Raw genomic sequence first — 14,241 nt, forward strand, 5'->3', positions numbered from 1 at the left:
CGTGTGAAGTCGGACGTTTATATAATACCAAAATAGGTAATGTAGATATGGACAAATGAAACGAAAAATCGTTAAGAATAATCACAAGAATGATAATAATTTATTAAAGTGTATACACGCACACACACACACACACACACACACACATTAACCTAGTATTATATGAGATGTGTAGGTTACAATATAATAATATACCTACCGTATACCTCGGTTACAGCGCATAGTAAACGAATATTGGCTGACGACGTCAACGGTGGTGGCGAACCGCGCGCGCGACTCGGCCGGAAAACGCACTTTTCACGCTCGCGCGCTGACGCGGTCCGCCGCTTTTGTCGCCGCCACCGTCGCCGCTGACGCCTTTGCCGCTGCCACTCACCACGTGGATCGGTCGCCAGACAGTCGAGCGTCGTCGGTGCCGTTTCTACTGCTACCGTCACTCGATCCACTGCTGAGCCTATTCGTTGACCGTCCAAGTCGAGTCTCGTCTACCCCACGGGTTAAGCCCGACACCTGTCTCGTGTCCTCGTACGTAAAACACACGCAATTCGTTTCGCATAACATTATATATTCACGTACGATTCGAGAGTACCGAACGGACCGCGAACGGACTTAGGAGTCCGATCGTCCGCGAACGTCGCAGACCGCGCCGAGGACATGGACAAGGCAGGAGAATCTGACAAGAAGTCCGGGCCGGTGGGCGAACGTGAACCGGCCAGGAGCGGTGGCGCATCAGACAGGCCGACCGCGACCACCGTTGAGCGGACGGTGGATAAACGAGTCACAACCGGAGACGGCGGATCGGAAGTGAAAGACAAGAACGGAAACGGTTCGGACATGCCGCCCGACGAGGTGGACGATGAAGCGGTCAGCGAAGGCAAAAACAAGATTTTCCGGCTGGAAGGTGCGGTCTACTCAATCGGTAAGTGATTTAATTTTTTTTCTTACCATACGTGACCCCATAATAATTTAAAGGTCAACGAAAATATGTCGTCTCGGCAATATAATATGATCTAAGTGTTATTATTGTAACATCTTTTATTAAAATGTGTGTTTTGATATTTTTTTTATGTATTTTTACAAAATATATTTCACTCGATTAGAGTACAGACGGACATCCATATTGATACGTATTTCGAGAATTCCATTGTAGTCGATCACACGACAAGCCATGTTAATAACCATCCCCCAGCGACCTCAATCATAATAATATTATAATACCACCAAACAGCCCTAAACGAATCACGAGCGAAAGCTTTGAGTGGTCGGCGCACTTCTGACACACGGGCAATAGCTAGGGTATATCGTACATCACAGTAGGTAAATTATAACAATATTATGTTCGACGAAACCAAGTCGATATACAGTTGTATTTATAGATATACGCTGTGTTCCGATTAATCCAGGAGTTATTTTCAAAATGTTTATAATACACGGTGGCAGGTTTTTTCCTCTGAAGTATTTTAACTGAATTATAATCGGAAAATGATATTATATACAGGCACTGTGTTGTTTTCAAATTATAAATTCAATACGTATAGTTTCAAAACGAATTTGTATGTAAAAATAGAAAAAAAAATATTTTATTCAAACACTTGAATACGATTAGCATATTAAATTTCGGAATTTTTTTATCGCTATAAAAGTTTATCGAAAAATCATTATTTTATTTTGATTCCACTTTTATCGCTAGCAGAATAAAATAGAACAAAATAATTCTATGGATTATTTTTTTTTTTTTTTACCGTAGAGATCTGTTAAAAATTAAAATACCTATGTTGTATCTGGTAAATCGATATTAATTTTGATTTTTTTTTAATAAGTACAGTATTTTTGACACAAACAAACTGATATATAATTAGTCTTGTGAAATAAACTATATAAAAAACCATAAAAGGGTGACTTGGATATGAATTAAAAAATGTTTATGCTTAAACAGAATATTCTGGAAAGTTGTTTTTAGAATATGAATCTACAAATTGGATATGTAGCATAATATGATTTACGCATTATAAAATATTTGCAAATTGAGTATTTTTTAGAAAACTGATAAATATACTTTGGAGCTTTATGTTTAATTTACTGCATTCGATTTTCATATGTTAACTATATCAATTTTCTAATAATTAATTAGTTAAATTTATTTACTCAAACTAAAAATCTTTTTCTCAGATTACTAGGCCTCACAGAGATAATTAATAAAAACAATATCATAGGTATATAATACAGTTATATACCGTAACAACGTAAGTTATACATGGGATGTACCAATATATTTTTGATACATACTTTTCTAAGTTAATTATGACATAAATCATATTATTAATAATATTATATTGATTAGGTATATTTTAAGTACCTTACTGAACATTTCTTTGGTTTCCATTATTCAGTGATTAGACCCAGATGAGCTTTTTCTGACAAATTTGGTTTTCAAAAATAATGAAAAACTTCTGATTAAAATGTATACGTCTTCAATCCCTGTACAATAAACAGTTTCTCTCTGCAGCTCTCCAAATCCAAAACTATGGTTTTGAATGGAATGGAATGATGTTTGAATTAGTTGCTCTGATCAAAAGGCCAATAACTAATATCAATTGAGTGAAAGTAAATATTGGAAAAAATAATTAGCAAATAAATGTAAAATCATGTTATGAGCATATATTATATTATCATAGTCAAATAGAATACGTGATATTTTTTGATTATGTATTTTGTTATATCTTATGCTTGTATCATTCAATGACCCTGCTGACTACACTGCCTCCATCTTATTCAATGTTTGTGTTGTGGAAAGACCCTTTATGTATTGCCAAACTGTTCGATCACGTCATGATCCCGAATCAATTTGATCAAAACCTTGATTCTGCCAACGTTTACAAAAAAAAAAAAATGTAATTTTTATTACTAGCATTTCCATTTGTACACATTTTAGAACTACGAATACCTACAACAAACTGAATTATTTGATATTTGTCCTCGGAATCAAACATTTCGTTGTGTTCTAACAATGATCTAAATTTCAATATTTTTATATTCATTGTTACAAACCAATTTCCTCAAAAATGGATAACTAATATAGCAATATAGTTCAAAGAAGTCATATAATGTCTACAGGCATTGTTTTTTTTTTTTTGGAAGTTAACATTTTTCTATGTCTCTTGTTGAAAATATACATGGATGGGACCGGTAATTTTTTTACAGTTCTGGTTCTGATTCCAGTAGGTACCTACTTAGGTACTTAATTATTTAAACAAATTGTTCTGGTTTTTAAAAAATATAAATTAAGGGTTGGACCCGTATTTAACGAAACCGACAATATTGGAAATAGTTTTTTTTTATATTCTATAGATTTTATATGAGGGTTTGTTAAAATGTGATGTTATGTACCATTACGACGATTAAGATGACGCTACACCTATTTTACTATATCGTTTTAAAATTAAAGTAATCCGATCTATTGTAATATTTTAAAATAAAATTATAAGATTATTATCCTGAATAATCTCAGAGCCTATTGTTTATATTTTAATAATTGCCTTAAATAAAAATTTTATTTATTTTATAAAATATAAGTCGATTTAATCTAATATTTTAAAAATAACAGAATTAAATAGATTATTGTTCACGTATTTGGTTGGTCTTAAGTTAAAGCGAACATATTCGAAAGACTGAGGAAGAATCACAGCAAAGTACTATTAAGAAACAGCTGTAAATGGTAGTGCTGTATTCTAATTTTTTTTGTTTGAACTTATCGATGTTTGGTTAAATATTTGTTATAAGAAATACTATTAATTTTGTTCATATAATTTAAAAATAAAAATTCATAAAGTCAAATTGTAAATATCGTTATCATTGTATTTTAGAATCAACAGTTACATTTAAAGTTAGTTTGAATAATTTAGGATATGATTACTTACACTATAGTTTAATAACTAAAGTAATATATTATTTTACCATTTATGTGAATAAAACAAATTATAAACTATAGTTATGGAAGAATTATAATACATCATGACAAATTGATATAAATACGTATTTACGTTTTTTAATTAGTAAACAAAATAGTGATTTTATGTCTTGCATACGTAATGTGGTGGTTATATTTCCTGAGAATTTATATGACATATTTGGCTGATTGTAGTGGACTATTTTAATGCCAACTTCGTAAACTTATCATGATGACTTAACTATTTTAATATGATAATATTATTATCATAATAATTAGTTGTTTGCTACTTTTTGCTGGCCTAGCTGAAGGTTGAAAGGCTTGAAGGCTGAATGTTGTGAGTTCGAAATTTATATTTTTATTCCCAAGTATTTATAGATCGTCGCGTTTAAAGATTGATGACACTTATTTATTCAGTGTAATATTTTGTAGAAATATGATTATTAAATCACTCATTATAAGTGTTTGTTGATAAATATTATTAAAATATTACTTAAACAATAAATCTGAATTCATATTTCAATAATAGTTATCATAAACATTTCATACAAAGTTAACATAATCTCACTGTTTTGTTTCATTGGTACCTAGTAAAATGCATATTAATATAAGAAATTAAACAAAATGCATTGTCAAAAGCGTATTCAAATTTAGTATTTATTAATAATGTATTGGTACTGAATTTGTCTATAACGTTGAATAGACAATTAATTATATACATTCAATTAAAATGATTAAAATAACAATAATTCTTATACCACAAATAACTAGGTAACCATTTGTCTAAATTTTAAATGTATCATAAAAATGTAGTTCAGTGAATCTTTTAATACCTAATTCAATAAGGTAAGTTTAAAGTGTAAATATAATTAAGATTCTTAGTGGAGCGAGGATGGTAATAAGATGATGTGTGTTTATTTGTTTTTTTAATTCTGATTTTATTTTAATACTTAAGACACATTATAAGTACTGTAAAAAAACAAGCTGGGTTTATGATCGCAAATGTCAATCACCTAATTTGTACTTTAGGGCGTCAAAATAAAAATAATTTACTGAAATTAACTTGATAATATTTAGAAAAACTAAAAAAAAAATTAAGAAAATACGGGATTATTTAAGCAACGCCGATTTTTGATTTAATTAATTTTGTTATTTTATAGTGATTCAAAAATAAATAACCATGGATACTTGAAATTTTCATGAAATATTTATTATAACATTTTCTAGACAAAATATAATTTTGAAAAGGTTCGGCTTTTTTTTTGAGCTATTCGTAGATATTTAAAATTGTATAGTTTTCTTTTTAAATTGTTGATAACAATTTATAATAATCGTCTCAAATGCATGCAAAGAACAATACAAGGTTAATACAAGGTTATACATAATTTTTGTTGATAGTTTATAGAAATTTAAAATTATTAAAAATGTATAGACACAGTATTTTTTATAGGAATTCGTGTTTAAATTTTGACAAAAGTTTTTAAAACCTCAAACATTTGAACATTTTAATTTTAATAGCTAAGCTGGCTTAAATATTCCCTTCAAAATTAATTATAATTTATTCTTACAGCCATCACTTAGACAATATCGAAAATGAATATCAAGTACAATTATTTATTGCTTTTATACATTTCATTGTCAAATTCTTACTACAACTGGATACGCTTACGAGTTATGATTTACCTACTTAAGCGAAAAATGTTCTTTTAGATCTTATTTGTATTATTATTTACTATACACAACGAAATATTTAAAATGATAATTCAATAATATATTTAAATCCTTGAAATTGATTTAAATAATAACTATGTAAACATATTATATGAAACGATCTTATAATTTGTATTATATAAAATGTGCGACTTGTTTGTGGCAAAAATTAGTTTGAGGTAACATAACTATAAATAATAGCAGTATACATTTTTAATACAATATTCATAGATATGAAGACTGATAGTTCGTTTCAGCTCAATATCGTTTTTTGTATACAACGATTTATCATTGAATTCAAATTAAACACATCAGTGACTAACTAAATTTCGAGAAACACCATTAGAGTAACTTCGCTGCTTTTTTAAATTATATTAGATTATAATTCAAGTACATTATATTGTTTGACACAATAACACATCTCTTTCCCAAACGAAACTTAAAATAATATTTTACTTGACGAGAAAAATGAACAAGTATAGACTTATCGTTTAAATATCTATATTGTTTTGGTATTAATAGAAAAGCTTAATGTTATATAATCGTAGACAATAATTGTAGGAAATATAATTTTAGCCAACACTTTATTGTAAAATATCAATTCTTCGTCCATAAAGTTTATTTTTAATTGTAATTTTAACCGTCACTTGAACGACAAAAATAATGTTACGATACACTAGTTGGTCATAATTAATTAATTTATGTAAAACAAAAAGTATTTAAATACATAAAATGTCATTTCTAAAAGGGAGAATATTTAATACAAAAATAAATAATAGTGATACAAATAAAAGTCCACGTATAACTTACAGTAAACCTATGTCATTATTTTTAATACCCATAGGCCCTAATATTTTTTTTTTATCTGACGGTCGAGCGAAATTTATTTATCAGACAATTCTCATCGACCACAAATATGATAATAATATTATGATATCGATGTCGCTCATATTTGTTCGATAATGACATGTTGTAACCAAAAATAATATCCGTATAGACCGTAACGAATATAAAATAATTATGCCATATTATGGTAATTTGATACAGACTTTCTTTAACCCTGCAGATATGCTTGATTCAGAACTTTAATTCAAAATATAATGGTACAGGACATGATTGCCTTTATAATAATTGTGCACATTTTAATAAGTGAAAATGTATAGAATAAAATGTATACATAATATATATTTATATTATAAGTTCTAAGCAATAAACGTCGGAGGATACATACTATATAGCCATATAGGTATAATGTATATGTATCGTAGGTACTTTAATATTGTACAATTATAATTCATAGTTTATCATTATAATTAAGCGTTTTACGGTTGACTAATGTATGGATCCACACTGCATAATAAATCAGCGTCGTTTGCATGTATAAATATTATGGATTATCTGCACAGGCTATGTGACACGTTAATGTGTATTTTCTATCCTTACTTCTATTACAGGTTTATTTTTTTCAACACATATTTGGCGTGGATAGCATTACAGCTTACAGGTAAACTATTACGTTAAAACTATTAAACTAGGTTGGTAGGTAATTTAAATAATATTCATTGGCATATAATTGATGGAAATATTGATAACTGCTGTGTGGTTATAAAAATAACAAGAGTAGTACCTAATTTAAAAATATGATTAATTATAATATGATTGACAAATAGATGAAATATTAACGATATTATGGGTATTTGATTTATTATCATTCAGTGATCAGTTCATAATGCAACGACAGTGAGTCCTTATAATATTTATGAATTAATGGATTCTTAACTAATAATAGCTCTCATTAAGATAATTGGACATTGCATCTTAATAATATTTGAAATAAAGTTTTCAGAGAACACCTGCTTATGTATCACAGTATATGCTGAAGAAAACAAACAAACAAAAATAATAACTTAATCAATTATTATGTGGAAAATTCGATGATATAAGTTCTGTGTTGCACATACTATATATGTATTCCTATGTGTATGTAAACATAATATTATATATTTCGTAAAATAAAAATACAAACCTGTACAATATTATAACAATTTGATAAAATATATTTTATGGGTATCAATTTGGAAAGTCACTGTTTCTAGTATATTGATAATTATGACTATTGTTCATTTTTTGTAAGATTATATAATTTAAAAAGAAATAATGTCCTTTTTATTATGTAGATTACTAATTTTATAAACAAAATATTAAAAACCTAACCTATTCCATTTTACATTTTATGTAAAAACAAAAATCTACCATAAAAGTACAGTGAATATAATGTTCCTCGTTAGTTATTATTCAAAAATGGAACTAACCGACTAAATATCTCAATTTTTAGATTAATTGTAGTAAATATATCAAATATGAAATAAATGATTTATAATAAAATTATAATTTTTTTTTTTAATTATAAAATGTAATCACAACGTATTATACCACATTTTAATGATTTCTTTCAAAATTCGAAACACAACGAAATGACACAATAATAATATCATATTTGGTAGGTGGTAGCTGTCGGCCATTTATGACTGTCTGTTCTTGCGGTATTTCCCACAGGAACTACAACTATGTTTGTCTGAAGAGATATATATACGAAATGGGGACATGGTAGAATCGTATTATCTAACATTAACAGAAAATCACTGAAAATTGCTTTTAGAGAGGTGTAAATTATTACAAAACCATTTAACCAAATAATATGTATCATTGTATTCTTGGATAAATCATGTTTTACATTTCAAATATAATTTTTATATTTTATAATATCGACGGATTCTTTGAGAGATATTTTTGTGTTTTTGTAATTATGTGTTCGAGTCATTTAATCTTTGTGCAGTGCAACGGGCCTGCTAAAGTCGTTTCTCCTGACTTCCTAATTATATCAAATTCGTCAAACTCGTTTAAATTTTCTCTCTTTTATTTTATTTTCTTAATTACGATAAATGAATGAACATTTGTCGTCCGCAATGTAGACGGTACAAATTTGTAAACGTGTCATGATGCCGTTTTTCATAGAATGGGAAGCAAGAACAAAAAAATCCAAAACAAAAATCGTCTCTGTTTAAGTGCTCTTTTACCAGTGTTTTTATCTTCGGGCTTTTCACTACTCATCATTATGATGTGCTTAACTTAAATCGCCTACGGTGAAAACTATTTGGAAATAAAAATGTAAAATTCAAACGAAAAAAAACGATTTTCAACGAAATAACAAAAAAACCAGCAGGATTCTACCGATGGGTAACATTATCTTTATGGAACATGATTTAATAAATTAATATACGCATTACATTTTATTAATTTGATGTCAAAGTATAAAAAAAAATCAGGGACATGCAATTTGTTATTTTACATTTTGCATTTCATTTGAGCGTCGACCGAACTCCGTTTTATATACTCGTATTTACTGTGTGAAAATATCTAACTAGTTACTACAATATATCATAATGTAGCTTTACATTATTTTTGTCGACTACGTGAAAAATAAATTTAAAATTTCTTTTTACAGTGTATAAACGATCATTTTTATTGTTGTTCGTACAACGTATAAACGAGGGAAATCATTAAGGAAATTTGCATTTTCACTTCGCGGATTTATATTGTAACACGATTTCGTTGTATTCACATCGATACGCACGTATAGTAGGTACCTATATACGATGAGATATAATATTATACATTAAAGGTACCAACGCACTTTCGTGATATTAGAATAATAGAATATTCCTGCATAAAATACATATGTGTATAATAATACGATTTCGAGATAGTCAAATCGAATAAGTGCCGCGGAAAAAATATAATAAATATACGTTTATCGTACAACCGAACTGTGTGTCCCGAGAATTGTCTGTACTTAAGAAACATCGGATTTGACGGAAATGTGAGTGAGCACATATTATATTATTGTTTCGAGAACCTTGTTGAGAAATGTCAGCCGATAGAAACGACGTTTTGGCTGAAAAACGATCAAAATATGATCACATCGCTTGTGTAAATTATATAATATATAATGTAATATATTATTATTTATACGTAGGTATAATAATAGTAATAATAATAATACATTGATTATGTAGAATCGATAATGCATTATGCACGAGAACGGTCGCGGCTGGGGCTGGGGCTGGGGCTGGGGCTGGGGTGGCGGCGGCGGTGGCGGTGGCGGCGGGACAGCCAATAAGAGTTACGATCTGAGACGCATTAGCAGACCCAGCCACCTGGTTGGGAAAATAGCTACCCACCAAACGTCGTGCTTAAACCTACCCAGCGACCACCGTGGCCGAGAGGCGAATCCGTCCGCATATATTATTATATTATTTCGGCTGAAGTTACCGGATAAAAGTCTCATCCACGGGCTGTGCTATGTACCCATCCAACCCTCCCTCCGGAATAACGGGCCGGAAGCTGATGCAGAGGTCCTACTTCCGGTGCACACACACCTGCAGCTGTCACCGACGTTGCCACCGCCCCAACCCAACCCAACCCGTCCGACGGCGACGAGTTAAGTGCGGCGCACACCGACGACTTGTCATTTGAATATTTGCCTTGCGGTATATTTTAGAATCAAATCGTTCCAAAAACATATATTATTGTTATTATTATTATTATTATTATTATTATTATTATTATTGCTCTCCAAACAGATGTAAGTACCTATACGGTACACGCTCGACGTAACTCTAGTGACAGTATGGCCATTTTAACACCCGTCCGTCACTATAAAATAAAGGTATGCTAATAATATTGCGAGCGTACCTTTGGGTACGTACATACCTATTATTATTATTATTATTAAAATATTATGTCTCTCGATAAGCGCCGGACGTTTAATTACAGTTTTAATATTTACAAAAGTATTCATTAAATTAGTCATATTTTTAAACGATAAAACCGTATTTTTATAGACCTTCCGTCTATTCTCTAATTTAAATATTGTTTTTATTCATCGCCATAATATAATATTATACACTCGAACGATGATTCCGTTTTAATGTATTCCACGGGCAAATTGAATTATTATACCTGACCGTCATTTTATTTGTTTTGTCCGTTCGAGTTTGGACGCATACACATATTGTTATGTTATCGTTAAATTTCAATTCAATTCCCAATGTCGTCTAATTTAATTGTTCTTGTTTAGCAGTTCCATTACGTCAATATAAGTAAAAGCCAAAAAGTACAGTCATGAATTACGGATTTTGATGGTTCACTGAAATGAGGAAACACAACAATCCAATCTGAATCGACGGAATGCATGAGCAGGAAATTATTTTATTATATATGCTTATCAATAAAATTATTAAAATATAGCCACATATTGTGTATAAATGTAAAGCATAAATCGAGAACCACGAAGTCCGAGCTTAGGTGTGAGCAACTGTCATCCACCTTATGAACTCCATTGCTCGGTTATGATATATTAATACGCCTTTACAGACGATATGGATACTGTAAAAAAACATTAAGATTGCAATTATTCGAATGACAATTATTATAAACTTGCATAAATTATTATACATATTATTATATTATTATATATACATTTTATAATACACTCATAATATTGATAAAATAATAATGATGATACAACGTGATATCCAACCATTGAATGAAAATATTAGAAATTTTTCATTTATGGTTAGTTCAAGGCTGTAAATAATATTTCTATATGTATGATTAAATGATTTAAATCAATTTACATGTTGAATATCAAAATGTGTTGGCTTTTTTTCCTTAACCATAGCTTATATATTTAAAACAATACTCGTTATTATGCGTTCATTTCAAAAATATTAAATTATCACACCTATTGTAAAAATTAATTTTTTTGTATAATATTATGATTATTAATAACCATTTATTCACATAATATACTAATAATAATGGTGTTCGGAAAAAGCTAGGAAAAAACCTTCCAGAAAAGGAGTCCCAACTACAAGAAAATATAGAGCCGGCAAAAATTACCTCCAATTAGTTAATTATTCTTTATTAGTAGTTATTTTGAATGTCATATTACGTAGGTATATGAGATGCAGTTTTTTTTATTCATAATCAATTAATAAAATACCAAAATAAAGTAAGTAGTATACTAAATTGTGTGCAATTATACCTATCAACCTAACTTATAGGTAAGTACTATATTTTTAATATACTATTGTGTTTTTTCTATTTTTATTTTTATTTCATATAATTGCTTACATGGCTAAGTGTTTAATTTATTTTAATTCTGAAGGAAATAGTATGAGGTTGAGATTTTAAATTAAGATATAATTTAATTTTTCTAGTAAAAAACCAATACAAATCAAATATTGGCAAACGAATAATTAGATTAGTCATTATAGTTACTTCGTCCAACTAATTTGACTTGATACCGTTGGTTATTTTTTAACTTTCTATACTTGGAAAAGGGTATAACTCCCAAAGGGCACTGGAGTTCAACATGTACCCACGTCAAATGTATAAAGTTACAGGATATCGTGTAATTTGTGAAGTGTTTACAACTTTACCATTTTGGTAGGTACCTGTTGGGGTCACAGAAATTATCTTCATTGTGATAGTTACCTAATTAGAGTAATAAATACTCACAAATGTAAATCACTAGTGTTTTGAGTTTTTTACATAGTATGTCAAACGAAGTAGTTGAATTTTAAGTTCTGAGTAAAGCTAGTATATTGGTTTTATGATAATATTTTTTTCTTTACTAAAATTATTTGTAATTTTTGTTTAGTTTGTTTTAAAGAAAAGTGGATACCTCTAAAATGTGCATATTCTGAAATGGATATTTAAGACATAACCTTTATTAATGAAATCGATTTTGGTTAATTCGTTGCAGTATAGTATACCATAATATTAAATATTTGAAATTCCACCAGATATTTTTTAAGAATATTTTATAATTTAATAATTCCCTAAAAATGTTAACTAAACAAAATTATTTCACTTATAGTCCATGTACAAATTAAAACTCTACTGATCATAACAACTATAATCCGTGTTTCCAATTTTTAGTTCTATGCTTCATAGTCCAAGTTTTGACTAGTTAAACACTTTTAAACTTTGTTTTGTGTACTCTGTACACTGTACTCTAAAAAAGACATTTTAGTTATGTTTGATATTGACCTTTGCAGTATATAGTAACTTGTATAATCTTGTATATTGTAATACTCATAATTAAAAATCAATACAAAAAAATATATTTATATATATGTATATATTATTGATTATAATAATATAAATAATTCGTTTTTGGATTATTCACTGAAGTTAGATGGCCAATAAATGTATGTTCTGCACAGGTCCTAGTGTGGACTGTTTGAAAACTCTTGTGACCGAGGAAAATTAAGGAGAAAAAAAATACGAAAATTACTTTTCAATATTGTTCACGGAATTTAAAGTTTAATTTATCGTCATTTTTTTTAAATATCTTGTTTAAAAAGTTACTTATCAATTATTCCTATACGAATATTCAATACCGTTCATCATAAATTACTTTTATAAATAACTTTAAATGTGTCTTATAATCACTATAGCCAGCCGAGCTGCATTTGAATTCGATGACTTATCACGGCATTCAAAATTAAGACAATGTGTGGCACTATTCTGCATGAGGTTATCCTTATATGTTGTTTCTTGAATTTGAAAGTTGGTTTTAATAAATTTCAAACCATTGAAACTATAACTAATATTGGAAATACTATTGAATGACGATGTGATTCGCGTGCACCCTAATTAGTTATTCGTTTGCCCAGCCTGTCTACGTTGATGTATAGCTATCGAATGAGTAATTAATCAAGGATGCATCTACTATTTTCTCAGTCTTATTATTTTGTCGACAGTTTTTCTATGGTACAGAAATATCAGCTGTCGAGTAATAATTTCTACAATCATCCAAAATTACCTGGATTTATGTATATGTGCATTAATTATAATATTATACAATAAAACAATTTTAGTACTTAATTATTTTATGTTAGGTAATTTAATTATTATTTAATACGTGAGTTCAATAACGATACGTCATTATTTATTTTGAATAATGCAGTCACTTGCAAACTTCGGTGTATTTTATAATATATGTGTGTGTTTGTGTAACGTATTGATTCTAGAACTTGTTAATCCATACAACAAACAGAATATTTGAAACATACCAATTTAAATATTGCTCACATTATTGTTTCATATCGCACATATTATTCCGTTATGTATTATGATCAATATAATATCGAATATACATTTTTTGAACACCACTTTGTTATCGTTTAGTATTTTATAAACATTTGCCAAAACCAACTCATGGCATTGTGTATAGTTTATAGATATTAGCTTAACTTAGACCATCAGTTAGATTGGGCACTAAATATAATTACCCAATTTTTTCCACTACTCTAGATTAAAATAATACTTTATTACTTTACCTAGGTACTATTAACAATTATTGCATACTGTTTTAATTTTTTACTGTACAATAATAATTATTATATTGTACATTTTTCATCAACTGAAAATTTGCTTTACAATAGGTTACGTTAGCTTATTATAGGTACTATGAAGAACAAGAAAGCTATCGATTTTATATGGTACTTATT

The 14,241-nt window shown here is 28.9% G+C and overlaps 1 protein-coding gene across 2 annotated transcripts; it reads left to right on the forward strand.

Moving 5' to 3' along the window:
- The first annotated feature begins 384 nt into the window (after nt 1-384).
- LOC111035536 lies at nt 385-11,159 on the forward strand. Of its 2 annotated transcripts, none has more exons than XM_022317185.1 (2): nt 385-919; nt 10,797-11,159. In XM_022317185.1, exons 1-2 carry the CDS (start codon nt 655-657, stop codon nt 10,820-10,822), a joined length of 291 nt encoding a protein of 96 aa, XP_022172877.1. In that variant the 5' UTR covers nt 385-654; the 3' UTR covers nt 10,823-11,159. The 2 variants fall into 2 exon arrangements, with proteins under 2 accessions (XP_022172877.1, XP_022172878.1); XM_022317186.1 differs by having other exon boundaries at nt 10,800-11,159.
- The last annotated feature ends 3,082 nt before the right edge of the window (nt 11,160-14,241 follow it).

Source organism: Myzus persicae, unplaced genomic scaffold, assembly GCF_001856785.1.
Source record: "Myzus persicae strain clone G006 unplaced genomic scaffold, MPER_G0061.0, whole genome shotgun sequence".
Lineage (NCBI taxonomy): Eukaryota > Metazoa > Arthropoda > Insecta > Hemiptera > Aphididae > Myzus > Myzus persicae.

Bases quoted from the DNA above. Each gene is read 5' to 3' on its own strand.
- LOC111035536 (XM_022317185.1), top strand. From the start codon at position 655: ATGGACAAGGCAGGAGAATCTGACAAGAAGTCCGGGCCGGTGGGCGAA. The intron at 920-10,796 runs GTAAGTGATTTA...GTTCTTGTTTAG, and splicing joins AGGTGCGGTCTACTCAATCG to CAGTTCCATTACGTCAATAT.